General features: G+C 36.2%; 1 protein-coding gene across 17 annotated transcripts in view; it reads right to left on the bottom strand.

Annotated features, from left to right (window-relative positions):
- The window catches only part of LOC122575635 (histone-lysine N-methyltransferase 2C-like), a 29467-nt gene extending 14426 nt beyond the window's left edge, over positions 1–15041 (bottom strand). The window contains exons 1-26 of one of the 17 annotated variants that reach the window (XM_043744872.1): positions 14839–15037; positions 13230–13408; positions 12917–13124; positions 12624–12797; positions 12323–12547; positions 11988–12231; positions 11773–11890; positions 10736–11661; positions 8905–10645; positions 8662–8823; positions 8450–8579; positions 8155–8369; positions 7926–8050; positions 6993–7235; positions 4954–5089; positions 4767–4870; positions 4015–4693; positions 3753–3932; positions 3445–3657; positions 3084–3368; positions 2445–2990; positions 2169–2344; positions 1462–1614; positions 570–726; positions 345–506; positions 61–248 (exon numbers count right to left, since the gene is read on the bottom strand). In XM_043744872.1, coding sequence (XP_043600807.1) covers positions 61–248; positions 345–506; positions 570–726; positions 1462–1614; positions 2169–2344; positions 2445–2990; positions 3084–3368; positions 3445–3657; positions 3753–3932; positions 4015–4693; positions 4767–4870; positions 4954–5089; positions 6993–7235; positions 7926–8050; positions 8155–8369; positions 8450–8579; positions 8662–8823; positions 8905–10645; positions 10736–11661; positions 11773–11890; positions 11988–12231; positions 12323–12547; positions 12624–12797; positions 12917–13124; positions 13230–13383 — 7644 coding nt within the window. In that variant the 5' untranslated portion in view covers positions 13384–13408; positions 14839–15037. Of the gene's footprint in view, positions 1–60; positions 249–344; positions 727–1461; positions 1615–2168; positions 2345–2444; positions 2991–3083; positions 3369–3444; positions 3658–3752; positions 3933–4014; positions 4694–4766; positions 4871–4953; positions 5090–6476; positions 7236–7925; positions 8051–8154; positions 8370–8449; positions 8580–8661; positions 8824–8904; positions 10646–10735; positions 11662–11772; positions 11891–11987; positions 12232–12322; positions 12548–12623; positions 12798–12916; positions 13125–13229; positions 13409–14018; positions 14145–14350 lie in introns of those variants that run through there. The other 16 variants (XM_043744873.1, XM_043744862.1, XM_043744861.1 and 13 more) reach the window with 16 other exon arrangements.
- Between the last annotated feature and the right edge of the window lie 56 nt (positions 15042–15097).

Below are 15097 nucleotides of genomic sequence, written 5' to 3'. Positions count from 1 at the left end.
GTATCATTTAGAGGGCTACAAAAACGAAAACGCCGCAACATAAAAACATTCTATCCTTACTTTTCGTATTTTACGCAGCTTTTGTACCTCAGTTTCGTAATACTTCAACTGCTGTAACAACACTTGATGCTGATGGTTTAGCCATTGCTCGTACTGCAGTTGCATTTGACGGTCCTGTTCGTTCACGATATTTTCCGGTGGTGTAGGTGGAGCAGGAATTTGGGAGATATTAAATGTGGCAACCCTCGCTATAACAAATAAAAAAGTTTTACAATTTTATTCAACATTATAATCATATCATTATTTAAATAATACACTTCACAAAAAGTATTCACGATACTAACGTTCCGGTGGAGTCTGTGTTGCAATTGGTTGTCTAGGGACCTGAGCTGCTACTTTTGTTGCATCCGGTACTGCTTGTTGCCAACTGGTACCTGGAGCGGATGATGGGCTTGATGTACAAGGTGGCCTAATTACAGGAACTCCTCCAGGTACTGATGTAATTCCTTGTGGAGGAGAAGCAAGGGGTGCAGAACCCAAAACATCTGCTTTAAATTGTTCTAACTCACTGTCACTTAGAAGTGGTCCTCCTGGAGTTGTATTGTCGCTTTGCTGCTGCTGCTGCTGTTGTTGCTGCTGCTGCTGCTGCTGTTGTTGCTTTTCTTGTTCTCGTTTCTCTTGCTCCAACAACTCCTCCAACAATAATGGTTGTTCCTGTGAACACCACTACTGACAGCTTATCGAATCTCCAACTAGTCAATGGGTTATTATAGAACTATGTATGTGGCTCAATGAATTGAAACAGTGATATATAATTAGATACTATATTCGTATGTCATATAATATTATGTAGTGAGTAGTTACATACTAAAACAAGGCACACTGATCATCCCAATAAATAAAAAAAATACAAACATGCAAATATTTTACTCCTACAGCAATTATTAACATAAACATTATTTAGACAAACTTATGGTATAAAAATATAAACATAAAATTATAATTATCATAAAGCAAAATAATATACATGATCTGATGAAGCCTAGTGTTTTTTTATTCAAAACATACATGCACACAAAAAGATGCAACATATTTTATTAATAGTATATATTATATGTAAGAATTATTGGATAAAATCTATAATCTTTTTAATTACTATTTTATAATCAGATATTATAAATTTCTATCTTCATAAAAATTTTACTTTTAGGGTGATGTAGACTTATACATATGTTACTATATTCAATACAATACACGCAGAACAAATTTTTGTGATACTAATATATTCTTTTCTCTGATTAAATTTATTAAATGATTTTTAATAAGAACAATGTGTAAGGTAGGAAATAAAAATGGTGCAGAAATACTAAAAATAATCTAGAGGATAGAATCTTTGAAGTTTGATATCATTGCAGGTGATACATTGTGCTGAATGCTGAAAAGTCCCCAAGTCTTGCTCACCTGCAGAAGCAAGGGTCTTCGGTGAGGGTGAGGTGTCATTGCGGGCGTACCAGTATGTACCACAGGGGCCATTGGTGGACCCGCCACCGGTACTGAATGCCCTATATGGACTGGGGGCCGCGTCATACCCCGCCCACCTGGGCACAGCCCCATCTAGACATGCACCAACACCAATGCATTGCAAACACCCAGGCGAAAACACCATTTTACCACAGCCAATACTTTTATATTAAATAAATTACTTGCCTACGTCCTACGTTCATAACAAATTCGAGACCTCCTGCTCTCGCTCGTTATATTTAAAAAAACTCGATACTTCATATTACACAATTACATTAAAATTCAAAATGCTACAAAATTACAGAATTAACAATGATTATTTGACATGGAAAATACAACATCCGCGCGTATACGTCAACAAATGTTTCGTAATGGATGTATCGTGTATAGAAATCTAGAGATAGAATAGAATTTATATGTAAGAAACTAAGATTGTTATATTTAATTTTCATTAGGAAAGTGAAAAACGATTTTAATAATACGTGTTATGTCTTTGATGTAGCGATCATTACTTATCAAATTGCGAGATATTTAGTATTCTCGTGGTTAGAAGAAAGTGTTATTAGATATAATTGCATAAAAAATACTCAAGATTAAAGCGATGCAAAAACATCAGAACATCGAGAATACGTGTAAGATGTACAAACCTGTATGGGTCCGGGATAAGGGGGTGGTGGTCCAGGATACGGAGGTGGAGGTGGTGGCGGCGGTGGTGCAAGGGGCATACGTGGGCCAATCATATGATTTACAGCAACTACCCTGTTAGTAACATTTGGTACAGCTACTCTCATCCCAGCTACAACACGCTGTTGTTGTTGAGGTACTGCAATAATAAAATTTAATTACAACCAATATTTAAAGTAACTTTTTAAAAATTTTATACCATTACGCAGTCGAGTGAATATATTTCAAGAATCGCTTACCTTGGATATGTGTTTGTGGTATTCTCTGAGGATGTCCAGGAAATGTGGACGGATAACTGACCGTAACGGTGTTAGTTGATGTAACAACGCCAACTGCTCCATCAGGCGAAAGCAAGCGAGTTCCTGGAGGCATAGGTCTGCCCATTGCCGCAGCTTGCTGCACGTGCTGATGCATTTGTTGTTGTACAACAACAGCTTGAGCATGTGATTGAGGCATAATCGTGGACGGTTGCTGTGGTGTTTGTGATGTTGCGGTAATAGGTGTTACTGTTTGTGCTTGTGTTGGAGCATTAGACGTTTCTGTCGGCGTTTGTACAGTAGCTGTCGTACACGTGTCACTTATGTCAGTGTGCACCGCACTCGTTGCGCCTAATTCTGTCGATTTTCGATCCTCGTCCTTAATCTCCTTCTTTTGTTTTTCGTCCTTCGTCTCTACCTCAACTGGTTCTAAATCTAAATCAAGTATATTTGTTTTCTCACCACCGGTTATGTTGCCTAATTCGGGATCTGCGTATTCCAAAATATTAAAATCTGCTCCCATTTCAGCTGTAATGAAATAGAGAATTCAAGTTTATATTTATACTTTGTGTTACACAATTAATTACAATACATGAATTATAGTCTAAATATTTTACTTACCAAGCAGTTCATCATCATCATCGCCTAGGTCTCCTAATATTGCACTCACACCCTCGACCTCAACCATCGGTGCTCCCTCTTGTTCTAATTTCTCAAGCTCTGCAGTGACGTTGTCAGGAATTTCTGATGGTTCAGAAGGACTAACAGTGGTTTCACTAACTGTTGCTGGTATCAGAGGTGCTCTTATACCAACTCCTTGCTGACCTAACATTCTAATTCCCTGATTTAGATTATCCTGGGATGTTCGCACTATCCGTTGCGTTATATTTTGCCCTTGATTGGGATCTGTAAATATGATATTTATTATAAAAAATAATAATATATATAAGAATAATATGTATAATATAGAATGTACATCCACCTGGAAATCTTTGTTGTTGTAAAACGTCATAAGGTTCTGTAATAGTATTTCTTGCAGCTGGCATTCGTGTTTGCAAAGCTTGATTTCCTTGAAAATGTTGTTGAGTTATAGTTGCAGCTACCTGTGGTCTTTGCAGAATCATTCTAGTTCGTGGATCTATATTCTGTATCCTGGCATCTATATTTCCCGCTACAGGATGTCTTGTATTTATTCCTAAGTACATGTTAAATATTATTAATAAAATAAGACATATAGAACATATTTCATAGCCATATTATAGCAACAAGATAAAAAATGCAGAATGTTACCAATTTGATTTCTTATCAAAACATTTGATTGGATGGGCATCCTAGGTCTAACAATACCAGGTGGTAGAGGATGCCTGAAAGTGCCTTCGCCAGTATTATTTGTCGCTTGAGAATGTTGTGGAAGTTGTACATGACCCGTATCAAACTGTTGTTGATTGTTTTCTGTATTACTTTGACCATCTAGAAATCAATATAAATATACATACAATTTATGTTTTAATAAAAAAGAGATACTTTTTTTAACTTCTACTATATAACGTACCTTGATTCCATGTAGTGCTCACAGGCTCTATTTTTTTATTAAATTGTTGTCTTTGCAACAGATCTCGTAATTGTCTGTTTACTTCTGGTTGTTGATTGAACACTTCAGGCTGTTGCGAATCTTGTCGAGGTTCTGGTCTTGGTGAGGAATAATTTGAAGCGGGAGAAGGAGTGGGAGGCTGGCTACTATAAGGATCAGGCGTACGAGATGGAGCATATACATGAGTGGAAGGGCGAGTAGTAGGAGCATTAAACATAGGCCGCGGCGTACCTGGCGGTTGAGAAAAGACATCGCTTCTTGGGGACGTGGAATAGTTTGATGTGCCACCGATTTGTGACCTAGATGTTTGAGAACCTTGAGAGTAAGCTTCGGTATTGTCAAAACGTTGAAAATGGTCCTGGGATTGTGATGAAGCTGGAGACTGTGGAAAATCGTGAGGAGACTGTGGTGCTTGCGGAGAAAATGGAGAGGGCGGTTGTGTAAAGTTATTTGGCATCCCTGGTCTAACCACAGTTCCAACTGGACGTGTCATGGTTGTACAGGGTTGATTAGGTAAACGTGGCATACCCTGGTGAGGGCTTTGAGGTGCTAAACCTCGTGTAACTTTTACGGGAGGAGTCGCAAATGTATTACGTGAACCAGGGGACTGTGAAGCTAGTGGTCCCATATGATTTCCATCCTACAAAATAATTTGTACATATTTATAAAAATTTATTATAATTTTTGTTTGTAACTATAAATTAAAATTATACCTGTGATGTGGAGACTTGTAATTGTGTCGTTAATCCAGTAGTATTGTCAGTATTTATTTGAGTTGTATTATCTTCACTTATTTGTCTATGGACTCTGTTGATAGCTATTGAGGAAATATTTGAAAGTTAAAAGTAAAATCTAATGTTTATTGCAGTATATAAATATATATAAATAAATATTATATACCATGTATACGTTGGTCATGAATAACTTGTTGCTGCATATGTGCTTGCTGTTGACGTAGTGCTTGCAATTGTTTCCATTGACGTTCTTGTTCAGCTTCTCTACTGGAACGATCTCTATTGGAAAGTCTCTCTTGTTCCTGTTAAACACAATTTTGTTAGATTTAAAGAATTAACCATAACAGAAGATCATTATATCCTTACAGTGTTTGTTTTTAACATGTTATAATACGAATTATTTAATAGCTATAACATACTTTTATTTCGAAGATGTTCCATTATTTGATTAATAAAATAATTGAAGAATATAATGATCTGTTTTTCTTTTAAAGCAATATAAAATATACAATAAGGCAAATTGACAATCAGCCAAAGTGTACTTCAAGTTTAACATTCAAATAAAGTAATGACATATTACTAAATTAATATAATTAGCAAAATCTTAATATTTCCGTATGTGCAACATAATTATAATAACCAGCCACCATCTAAAATAAGTATTATTTAATCAAAAGTTTGTATAAAAAACTCTTCTTTACCACACAGAACACCCATAGACATTTATCTCAGATTAATTTATAGTAGTTTCCATGCACTGCATTACTGAATATAGAAAATTATGTTTTATACTATACAAGAAAGAAGATTGTTTTTTTTTTACGCATATCAAATAAAAGAAGGAAAGTATATGCTATATTTATAATAAAAATCATCATTGAGAATATAATTAATTATACTTTAAGTATACTGTTAGTGAATAAAAATTTATATTAGTTATCAAATATCAATAAATAATAATAATTAATTATACAATTATAACATTGTATAAAAACAGTAAGTACAACAGCTTGTACTACTAAAGGTAAAAGCGTCTGAAAATGTAAAAAGCAGCAGACGTTAGTAAAACTAACTATAATATTGTTGTACATGGGATATAATATACTACATTGCAACAAATATCTACCAATAACTTGTAATACAATTCATAAAAAGCAATATACTTATATGGATAGATAGGAAGGAAGATATATTTGTATATTATATCTGTGGAATAACAAGGAACAGGAAAAAAGAAATAAAAATGTGCTACCAGTTGTCTTCAACATGCCATGTACAATGTACTGAGGTATGCAAAATAAAATATTTACAGTACTGCAGTCTAGCATAATATATATTCAATAAAAAATTGTATATATAATGAAAAGTGTCTGATCAATCAAACTAAATAATATTCAATAAATATAATACACCTTGATAGATGCAAAGGCAACATAAGATTGCATGATTCATCGCATCAAACCAATGTTCCAAAACACTATTTCTCATATCAATGCAATACATTAATGGTACAGGGTACTCTAGATTTTGAGTGTTTCAGATCCTTGGTAGGAATAACTAAAGTGTCACTGTTGCATAACACAACAAGAATTCTATTGTCTCTGATCTAAAGACGGATAAAGGACGCTAAATGTCGATCAGACACGTGGCACAAGGCAAGACACTAGAGGCACAGAATAGGTGGCTCACCATAGCCGGGGACTGTACAGGTACAGTGTGAATAATTGCAGTGGGTGGCGGATCGTAGTGCTCCTGGCTGAGGGAAGGAAGGGTGCGCATGATTTCAGATGGGGTGAGCACTCTAATCTGGTGGTCTACCGAGGATAATTGGCGAACAGGACCTACTCCCACCATAACGTTGGTAGTGGGGGATGCCTGAGAAATGCTCAGACTGTTAGCGATAGTACTGGTACTGATCGTAATATGAGCAGGTGTAGGACGTTGCTGGGATGGTGATGTTTGATGCTGCCCTTCACCGGCGCCCGTGTTGCAGTAAGAAGAAGCAGTTGCTGATGTGCAAGGCGTGGCTGGCGACTGAGCTACTCTAGCCTGGCTACCGGATATCTCTTGGTGCGCCAGGCTGTTAATGGAATTAATAGAATTCACAGAACTGGGCCTGGGTGAAGAAGAAGGGGTCGTGGATGTTGGAGAAGGACTTGGGGAAGTAGATGTTAGCTGCTTCGGCGGTCCCTGCACCGCACACACCTCCGCATGATGATTACTGCTAACTGTTGATACTGTCACTCCTGTTGTCGACACAGTCATTCCATTCTTTTCCTGTGTCTTTTCACTGCCCACTGAGGTCAAAAGCCCAATCTGCCTTTGGTTGGAGGCCATAGCTACTACTGGAGAAACTTGAGCTGATGTCATAGTTGTTACAGGTTTGGTGATGATGGTAGGTGCACTTGTTGCAGTGACTGGGGTGGTGCTTGGTATATCCTTGGATATCTGTCGGTTCAAGGGGTGCCTCGTTCACACACTTACATTATAGTATTCATGGCTTACATATTTCGAAAATACATCATACAAAGGCAATAGTGTAAAATTCAATTCTTCGGAGGATTCTAAGGAACATGAAGGAACGCTATCGGGGAAAAGCTAGATTTAAATCAGTATTCCTAAAGTAACAAAAATGGGCATCTACGCTTCTAATGGAACATGATCTGACTGAAGATATGGATATTGTTCGAAAAATGGCGGTTCAAATTTAGAATGTAAGTAAAGAATATGTTTCGACATGTGTATAATTAGGTAATAACATTCATGATGATGACCAACATAGAGGTAAAGCAATCACATATTATATCCAATATAAATGAGTAAGTAGACTTTAATATAACATATAATAAGTCAAGGAGATATATTATAAGTTAATGTAACTGTTCATGAATTTTTTATATTGCGTTTGGTTATATGTCTATGTTTATACATTAACAGGTTCCTTCTTTAAACAGATCATGTAAATGAAACCTCAATAGTTGTAAGTACAGGTATTGGACACAAAGGACAAGCTGTTAGTTTGACCTGTGTGTTAGCACAAGACATCTTTGAAGATGAAAATGGATACGTATCACATAAAGATTCACGCTTTTCTAGCACTTATGTTATCATTACGAGTATCTTAGGAATTACTCTTACCTGTTGAGTTTTTTTCATGCGAATTGCGGCTCTATTATCTCGTGCCAGTGTTAGGTACGGAGCTTTTTTATCATTAGGTAACGCACGCCACTTCTTCAGTATTTGTTTACACCTTTCTGACCAAGCTTAAGTAATACAGGTAATACAATTAATATAATCTTTAAATTGAACTTACATTGGAAATAAAATTATATTAATTCAGAATAACAATAATAAAACGAATATATACCCGGATATTCTGTTTTCCACTCTGGATGATTAAGATTTGCATAAAGAACAGAAGATATAGTTGCTCCCGAACCTAGAGCTTCATCGGCTTCCATTTTAAGATTACTTCTTTGGTTGTATGAAATTGTAGTATTGCCCGCTGATGAGGTACCCTCATCATCATGATTAACCCATGGACTCGGTGGTTCAGAAAAAGCTGGACTAAATTGTGGGCTACTACATGAGAAAAATAAAAAGAAATAATTAAAATTTTATTTCATTTCTTAAATTTATGTTATATGTAAGTACCAACGTACTTGCTGTATTCCGAATGATAAGGAGACGGCGGTGGAAAACTCATTGGAGAATTCAGATTAGACTGACCAACAGGAGGCAATGTACCAGGTACTTGAGGTCTTTGAGGTATAGGCATTGTAGTTTGTATACCTAAATTATGTTTACAATGAAATAGAAAGTATGTATTTTAAATCGTAATTGCTTATTAAGAAGTATGATTAAATCAATTTACCAGGATGTGGTGAAGGAGATACAAGTGGTGTGGTAGAAGGTGCAGGGTGTGGAGGTTGAGCTTGAACAGGAAAAACTGATGATTCTTGAGATTCTTGAGATTCATCAGTTAAAACTCCTTTGAATATTTCTTCAATATCTTTACTGTCCATGTTAGGTAGTCCTAATAAAGACATAATTAGTCATTATTTGATTCATGTTATTATAGTAAAATCTGAGAAAAAAAGAAAAAAAGATAGCTTACCTGTATCTCGGACCATTGATTCCAAATTGAAATGTGGACTAAGAATATCAGTCAGTTCATCTTTAGTCGCCCCTGGTGTATCATCTAACTCATCTAACGCTTCGCTAGCTTTAGCTAAGTCTTCATCTGGTTCATTCATTATAGTATTAACAAGATCACTATCAAGTAAGTCACCTGAAATAGGCAAAATGTCACCAAGGGCTTCGGTATCACTACCTTCGTCATCCACGATTTCTTCACGTTTTATGGGTGGTTCTGGAGGTACTTTCTCTTCTTCTTTCTCTTGTTTAGCTTTGACTTGTTCCATTGCTTTTAGTTCATCTTGAGATAACTGAATGGTATCTGCATTCCCAGATACATTTCGTTCGCTATCCGATTCGCTGCTGCTTTCCAATTCCTTTTCTTTGGTTGTATCCATAAGATCTTTACCAAAGAACGCCTCCTGCATATAGAGAGGAAAACATTCAGAAAGTTTTGTCTTTGGTTTTCTTCTCTGCGGTTTTCTGCGCGGCTTGTCATCGTTCACGCCGACCACGGAATCTGATGGTTTTTCTGGATCTCCATCTTCTTCTTTATCTTTGCGAGTACCCCTTATTCTAACAATAAAACCTCCAATACCTAATTTTTGCAAGTTACGTTGCCGTTTTCGTCTTAAAATTGGTATTCCATTTTCAGTAGTATAAATACTAAAACCTTCTGGTGGTGGTTGATCACCACGTGGTGTCCATACCATGCCTTCTTTGAGTACCTCTGTAGGTTCATCTTTAACATCTGTTAAATCTATTTTTCCTCCATTTTCTTCTAAAGAATTGTCTAAACTCCCACCAGCAACTACAGATTCTATAGTAGCCATTATATCTGCTTCTTTGTCAATTAAGGGATGCATTTTTCTTCTTTTCTTCCTTGTTTGTTGATGTTCTGATGTTAATGATTTTATATGATTCATACCAGCTTCAGATAAATAAACGCCATCAACCAAGTATTGTTGAGGGGAAGGTTTGTACAGTTCAGGACTGCGTGATGCTGGTGGCGGGGAGCGAGGATATTTATTTGGTTGTGGTTTAGGTTGGTTACATAAAAGGTGGGGCGGTGGAACATCTCTTGGACGACAAAGTACACAAATATAGCCTTCCTCTGCGCATTTCTCTGCTTCTGCTTCGCTTTTAATCGAGTCACACGCGCAATGTAACCATCTTTCGCACTGAATGCACTGTATTATTAGATCTCCTTCAGTATATGTTTCTTGACATGATATGCAGGCAGTGTGAGATGCACAGGGACCACACTGTGTATAATTTTTTTGCCAGCTACTATTAAATCCTGGATCATTTGAACCACATGTTTGGCAGTGTGCACACCATTTACACTTCCATGTACCATGTGGCACATAATCCAGTGGTGGATCCATGCAATAAATATGATAACTGATATCACAATCATCACATAAAATCAAACGAGCTTCGTCGTTTCTTTCACCACAACCTTCACATACTGTACAATCAAGGCACCGCCAACCCTTTTGTAATATTATTTTAGTAACTTTGACATTAGCGCAATAAGGGTGATAACATTGACCACATTGTGCACAAGCAATTAAACACCCCTCTTGGTCAGTACCAATTGCACCACACATTACACAAATATCTTGGGTTAATACAAATTTATCTTTTGCAGAACATAATACGAGTCTATTTTCAATCCCTGGTTCATCTTCTTTTGAAAATGAGTCTGACATTGGTCTCTGAAATAATTAATAGATGATTAATTAACAATCACATAATATATTTTTGAAAAAGAGAAACGCATTAAGAAATTGTGCAAAGAATCATACCTGTAATCCTACACCAGGTACACCAAAGATACCTCTCATTTTTGCTTTGGGCCCCCTTTTCCTCCCAAATTCTGTCATCTTTTGTCGCTTTTGATATCCAAGTTTACCAATTCCTTTCGGGCGGCCAATTATCCCACCTCCGAGTCCTAAGCGCTTCTTTGCAATTTTAGTCGCACAGAATGGTTTTCCTTTTCCAAGACCTATAGAATACAGTGCTTCCTCTGATCCTCCCTGATAATCAAATTCTGACGAATCTCCATCACCATACAGACTTTCTTGTGACGCACTTAAACTCAAATCTCCACCATAATCATCAATATTATCTTTTCTTTTCACAAGTGCCATATTTTTGCAGTGTAGACAAACATATTCATAATCAGGTTTAACGTCTTTACGATGTTGGTAAGTTAATGGATCAGCCTCAGGGTCACAGGTACCATGAACAAATTTTTTACATGCACTACATTGAACCATTTCCCTATATGCGGCAGCCCGATATGCCTTTCTACAAAGAGGACACGAAAAACCTTTGTTCCTTTGTTGGTAACACGAATCACATACAGTGTAATGGGAATGCCACCGTGATGAAAGACCAGCGCCTGGTGTACGTGAACCACAGTCTGTACATACACGGCAGCACTTACACTTCCAACCATATTTAGGTATAGATGTAACAACTGGTCGTAAACAACTAGGATGGTATGCTTTTTCACAACGTTCACACAACATTACTTTTGAAACATCTTCTGGTTGACGGCACACCTGACATACTCTGCAAGATACACATTGCCAGCCAGCTCGTACACCAGGTAGTAGTGCTAAACCGACACAACTACCATGGTAGTGTTGGCCACAGATGGAACACATTACTAGGTTGGAAACATCTCCCATCCCACAGCAATGCATACAAGTAATGTCACCGTTCACTAAAAAATAGAATATATAAATATGTACATCTAATATATATAAATATTGTACACAAATACCATACATATTGTACACAAACTGTATCAAAGAAACTACCATATAGCACTTACACAAAAGTGGAACTTGTCCCAAGTGTTGACTACAAAAGAGAGACAAACTCTTTGTATCCTGGAAACAACTTGAAGCTGCAGCACACGGTAAATGAAAATAACGATTGCACGACGCCACCTTTAAAAAAAAAAAGTATGTTATGATCTAATATGGAATTAATTATATTTATATAATGAAAATCTACAAAAAATTATAAAAGAGAAGAAACACTGACTTTGCAAGGAATTCCAGCTCCATAATGAGAACAACAAGCGCAACGTCTCGATGAAGCTTGTACTACCGCTGGGCTTAATATTTCTGTTGTCAGCTCTTGAGTGTTGCTTGACCATACTGCACAAGATTGATGAACATAATAGTGCCCAGTTGACTCAAATAACGTTCCTATTTCCGGTTCTTCCGAATATCCTACTATGGTTAATTCTTCCACTGGTTCCGAAAAATTTGTTAGACTAGTATTTCTATAAAAAATAGTTTTTTTTTATAAACAACTTAAACAACATTAAAACAACTTTATAACATACATAGTTATTTATTATAATTTTCAGATACCTGCACTTAGCTAGACTCTTTTGCCTACGACAAGTCACAGCACCAGGACCTGCTGTTCTCGGGCTTTTGTCTCCAGTAGATATATCAACAAGGTGATCAGTTGGTTCGTCACGATTAGTTGACTTTTCAGGGGTAAAACCTTCAGGACAGGTAAATCTTAACAACTCACCTTGACCTAATTGACTTCTTTCACCCAAATTACATAAAGCACATACTTTCCCTGGCCTAGAAATTAAAATAATTATTAACTTACAGTTTCAGTTAATATAGAAATAAAAACTGAAACATTAAATATTTTTACCATTGTTCTGGAAAATATGGTGGTTCTTCTGGTGCTGGCATGCATCTCTCAGTGTTAGATGTCTCTCCATCAGGAGTAGCATCTTCACCAAGACGAAGAGGACTTGGGGATTCTGAATGTGTATCATCATCTTTACTTTTAGTACGACGTGGTACACCTCTTGCATATCCAAGACTAAATAAATAAAATAATAAATATAATAACATAAAAAACATAAATATTCATATATTATATACAAGACAACTTAATAGAGAAAGTTATATTTATGCATTCCAGTCTAATAAAATACTAACCCTTTTCCTCTAGTCGTTCCTCTTCCAAAAGGTCTACGAGTACCTCCACCACGTGTAATTCCAGGTGGCCGTTCTTTTCTAGGTCTACCTGGACCCCGCCTAATATTTAGAGGTTTACCTCCAGGGAGTGGAAATTTCTGGTACCGTAAAGGATCATGAAAAGCTTCATCTGGGGTTACTGCAAGAGAAACAAACTTTTGTGCTTCCTCTGAAATGACATAATTTTTATAATGATATTATGTATTGAAATGTTATGATGTATAAACCATTAATATTATAAATTTATCAAAATATAGTAAAAACATATACTCACTATTACCAGGAGTTGTTGGTACAGGGCCAAGTAATTGATCTGAATTTGCTGGTGATACAGGAATCCCTGTTGTTTCTTCATCTTCATCTTCACCATCAGAGGCTTCATCTAGTTCCATTTCTTCCTCACCCTCAAGACGCTCTTCATCATCCATGGCACCTCTACGTTGCTATGTAGTCCTAAGTAAGTAAATCATACATAAAAAGACCATTATTTATGTTTTAAATGTATATCTATGTTATAATAACATTAAAGAATTATATTAGAATTTGTGAAACTATTTTCCTACGAAAGTTAATACAATATCTCCATATGTTAGCCTATTGAATATTAAAATGAATATAGTAACAATCTTTGATTACATATGTTAATTACATAAATTAAATTCTTTTATTGTATTTAAAAGTACTATAACTCATAGATTATCCTCAAGAAACATTTTTTATATGTATATATCTTTATATAGTAGTGATAATAGATAGGTAAATTCATAATGATATATTATGGATATAGTAATTATAACAGCATTTAAGAGAATTCATTAGGAAAAAAACTGAAGTAAATGTCATATTACATATAATAGATAGATTAACTTCGACCTTGACTATATCCCCAACTTTAAATTTTATATTTCTACGCTTATTGAAATAAAACATCATATATCGTTGTAGATATGCACTTTGAAATATTAAAAATCATTAATTAAATGTAAGATACATAGTCCCATGATCAAAAATTTAAATTTTCCTTGACAGTAAATATATCTTACTGAGCATGACACAAACAAACCTCTAAAATAATAAAAACTAACAGGAAACAGAAATTCTCTTTATCCATAACCTTTTGATCAATATTCGATCATATTTTAAACCACTTTTATAAATATTTTTACTATAGATATCCAACATTTTGTGAAAGAATATCATATTTTACACGAAGATGTTCTGAGCACAATCACATAACATTCATAAAATTCGAATGATTATTTAATCTGTCATCCATTTTTCACTCATCAAGACTCCGAAAAATAATTTATAAGTGAGAACTTTCAAGTCTGTTGGAGTTGTTACCGATAATTCATGTACGAGTGTGGTGCAAAACACATCAATCATTTTCCTTACGTGTCAATGGTTATTCCTATAGCCGTATCATAGATTACTATGGTAATATTCTTTTTCATAGAAAAATATCGGTCTCGCTCAAAACTGTATTTCACTGTTAATAAAAACATTGACTCGTCTTCGGTCCGAACTCACATAGTTTTTAATCTCTTTACAGTATAGACCTCAGTCAGCTACAGCAGGATGGCGTGCCGCTCGACAATCGGCGGTCATTACACAGTGGGGAAAACCGAGGCACTATAATCACCGAAAAACGCCACTTTTCATCACCAAAAATCACAAACTGTTCGTGTCACTAACAACGGTATCATCACATACGAGACATTGTTTTGCTGTTGGTTTCCCGCGTGCACACTTAACTTAGACTAAATAAGGCAGGGTAGAATTTTGTTGGCACGGCCTTTACGGCGACAGTACGCCATTGCTATGTCAGAGTTTGCAGGCTATAAACATACCCGGGCCGCCCGTAACCACGCCGGATCACGTACCTTCCAGTTACTGTTGTCGCCTTAGCAGTTTCATGGTGGCTTTGCACGCGGAATTATCGGGATCCTCGTCGAAATTCGCACGGCTCATCCAAGTAAACATCTTGTAGTAACAGAAAAAAATGTCATAAGCTGCTTGAACGGAAGAGTACGCAACTGACGAAGCGCTAAAGTCACGGAGTCCGGATGTCGGAATAAAACCAGAGTGCGCACTCGCTTAGGTGCGCATATGTGCTGCCGCCATCGTCTAATACCCGAAAAC

The sequence above is a fragment of the Bombus pyrosoma genome, linkage group LG15 (assembly GCF_014825855.1).
Source record: "Bombus pyrosoma isolate SC7728 linkage group LG15, ASM1482585v1, whole genome shotgun sequence".
Classification (NCBI taxonomy): domain Eukaryota; kingdom Metazoa; phylum Arthropoda; class Insecta; order Hymenoptera; family Apidae; genus Bombus; species Bombus pyrosoma.
The sequence above is the reverse complement of the archived record's forward strand: the minus strand, read 5'-3'. Positions and strand labels throughout refer to the sequence as shown.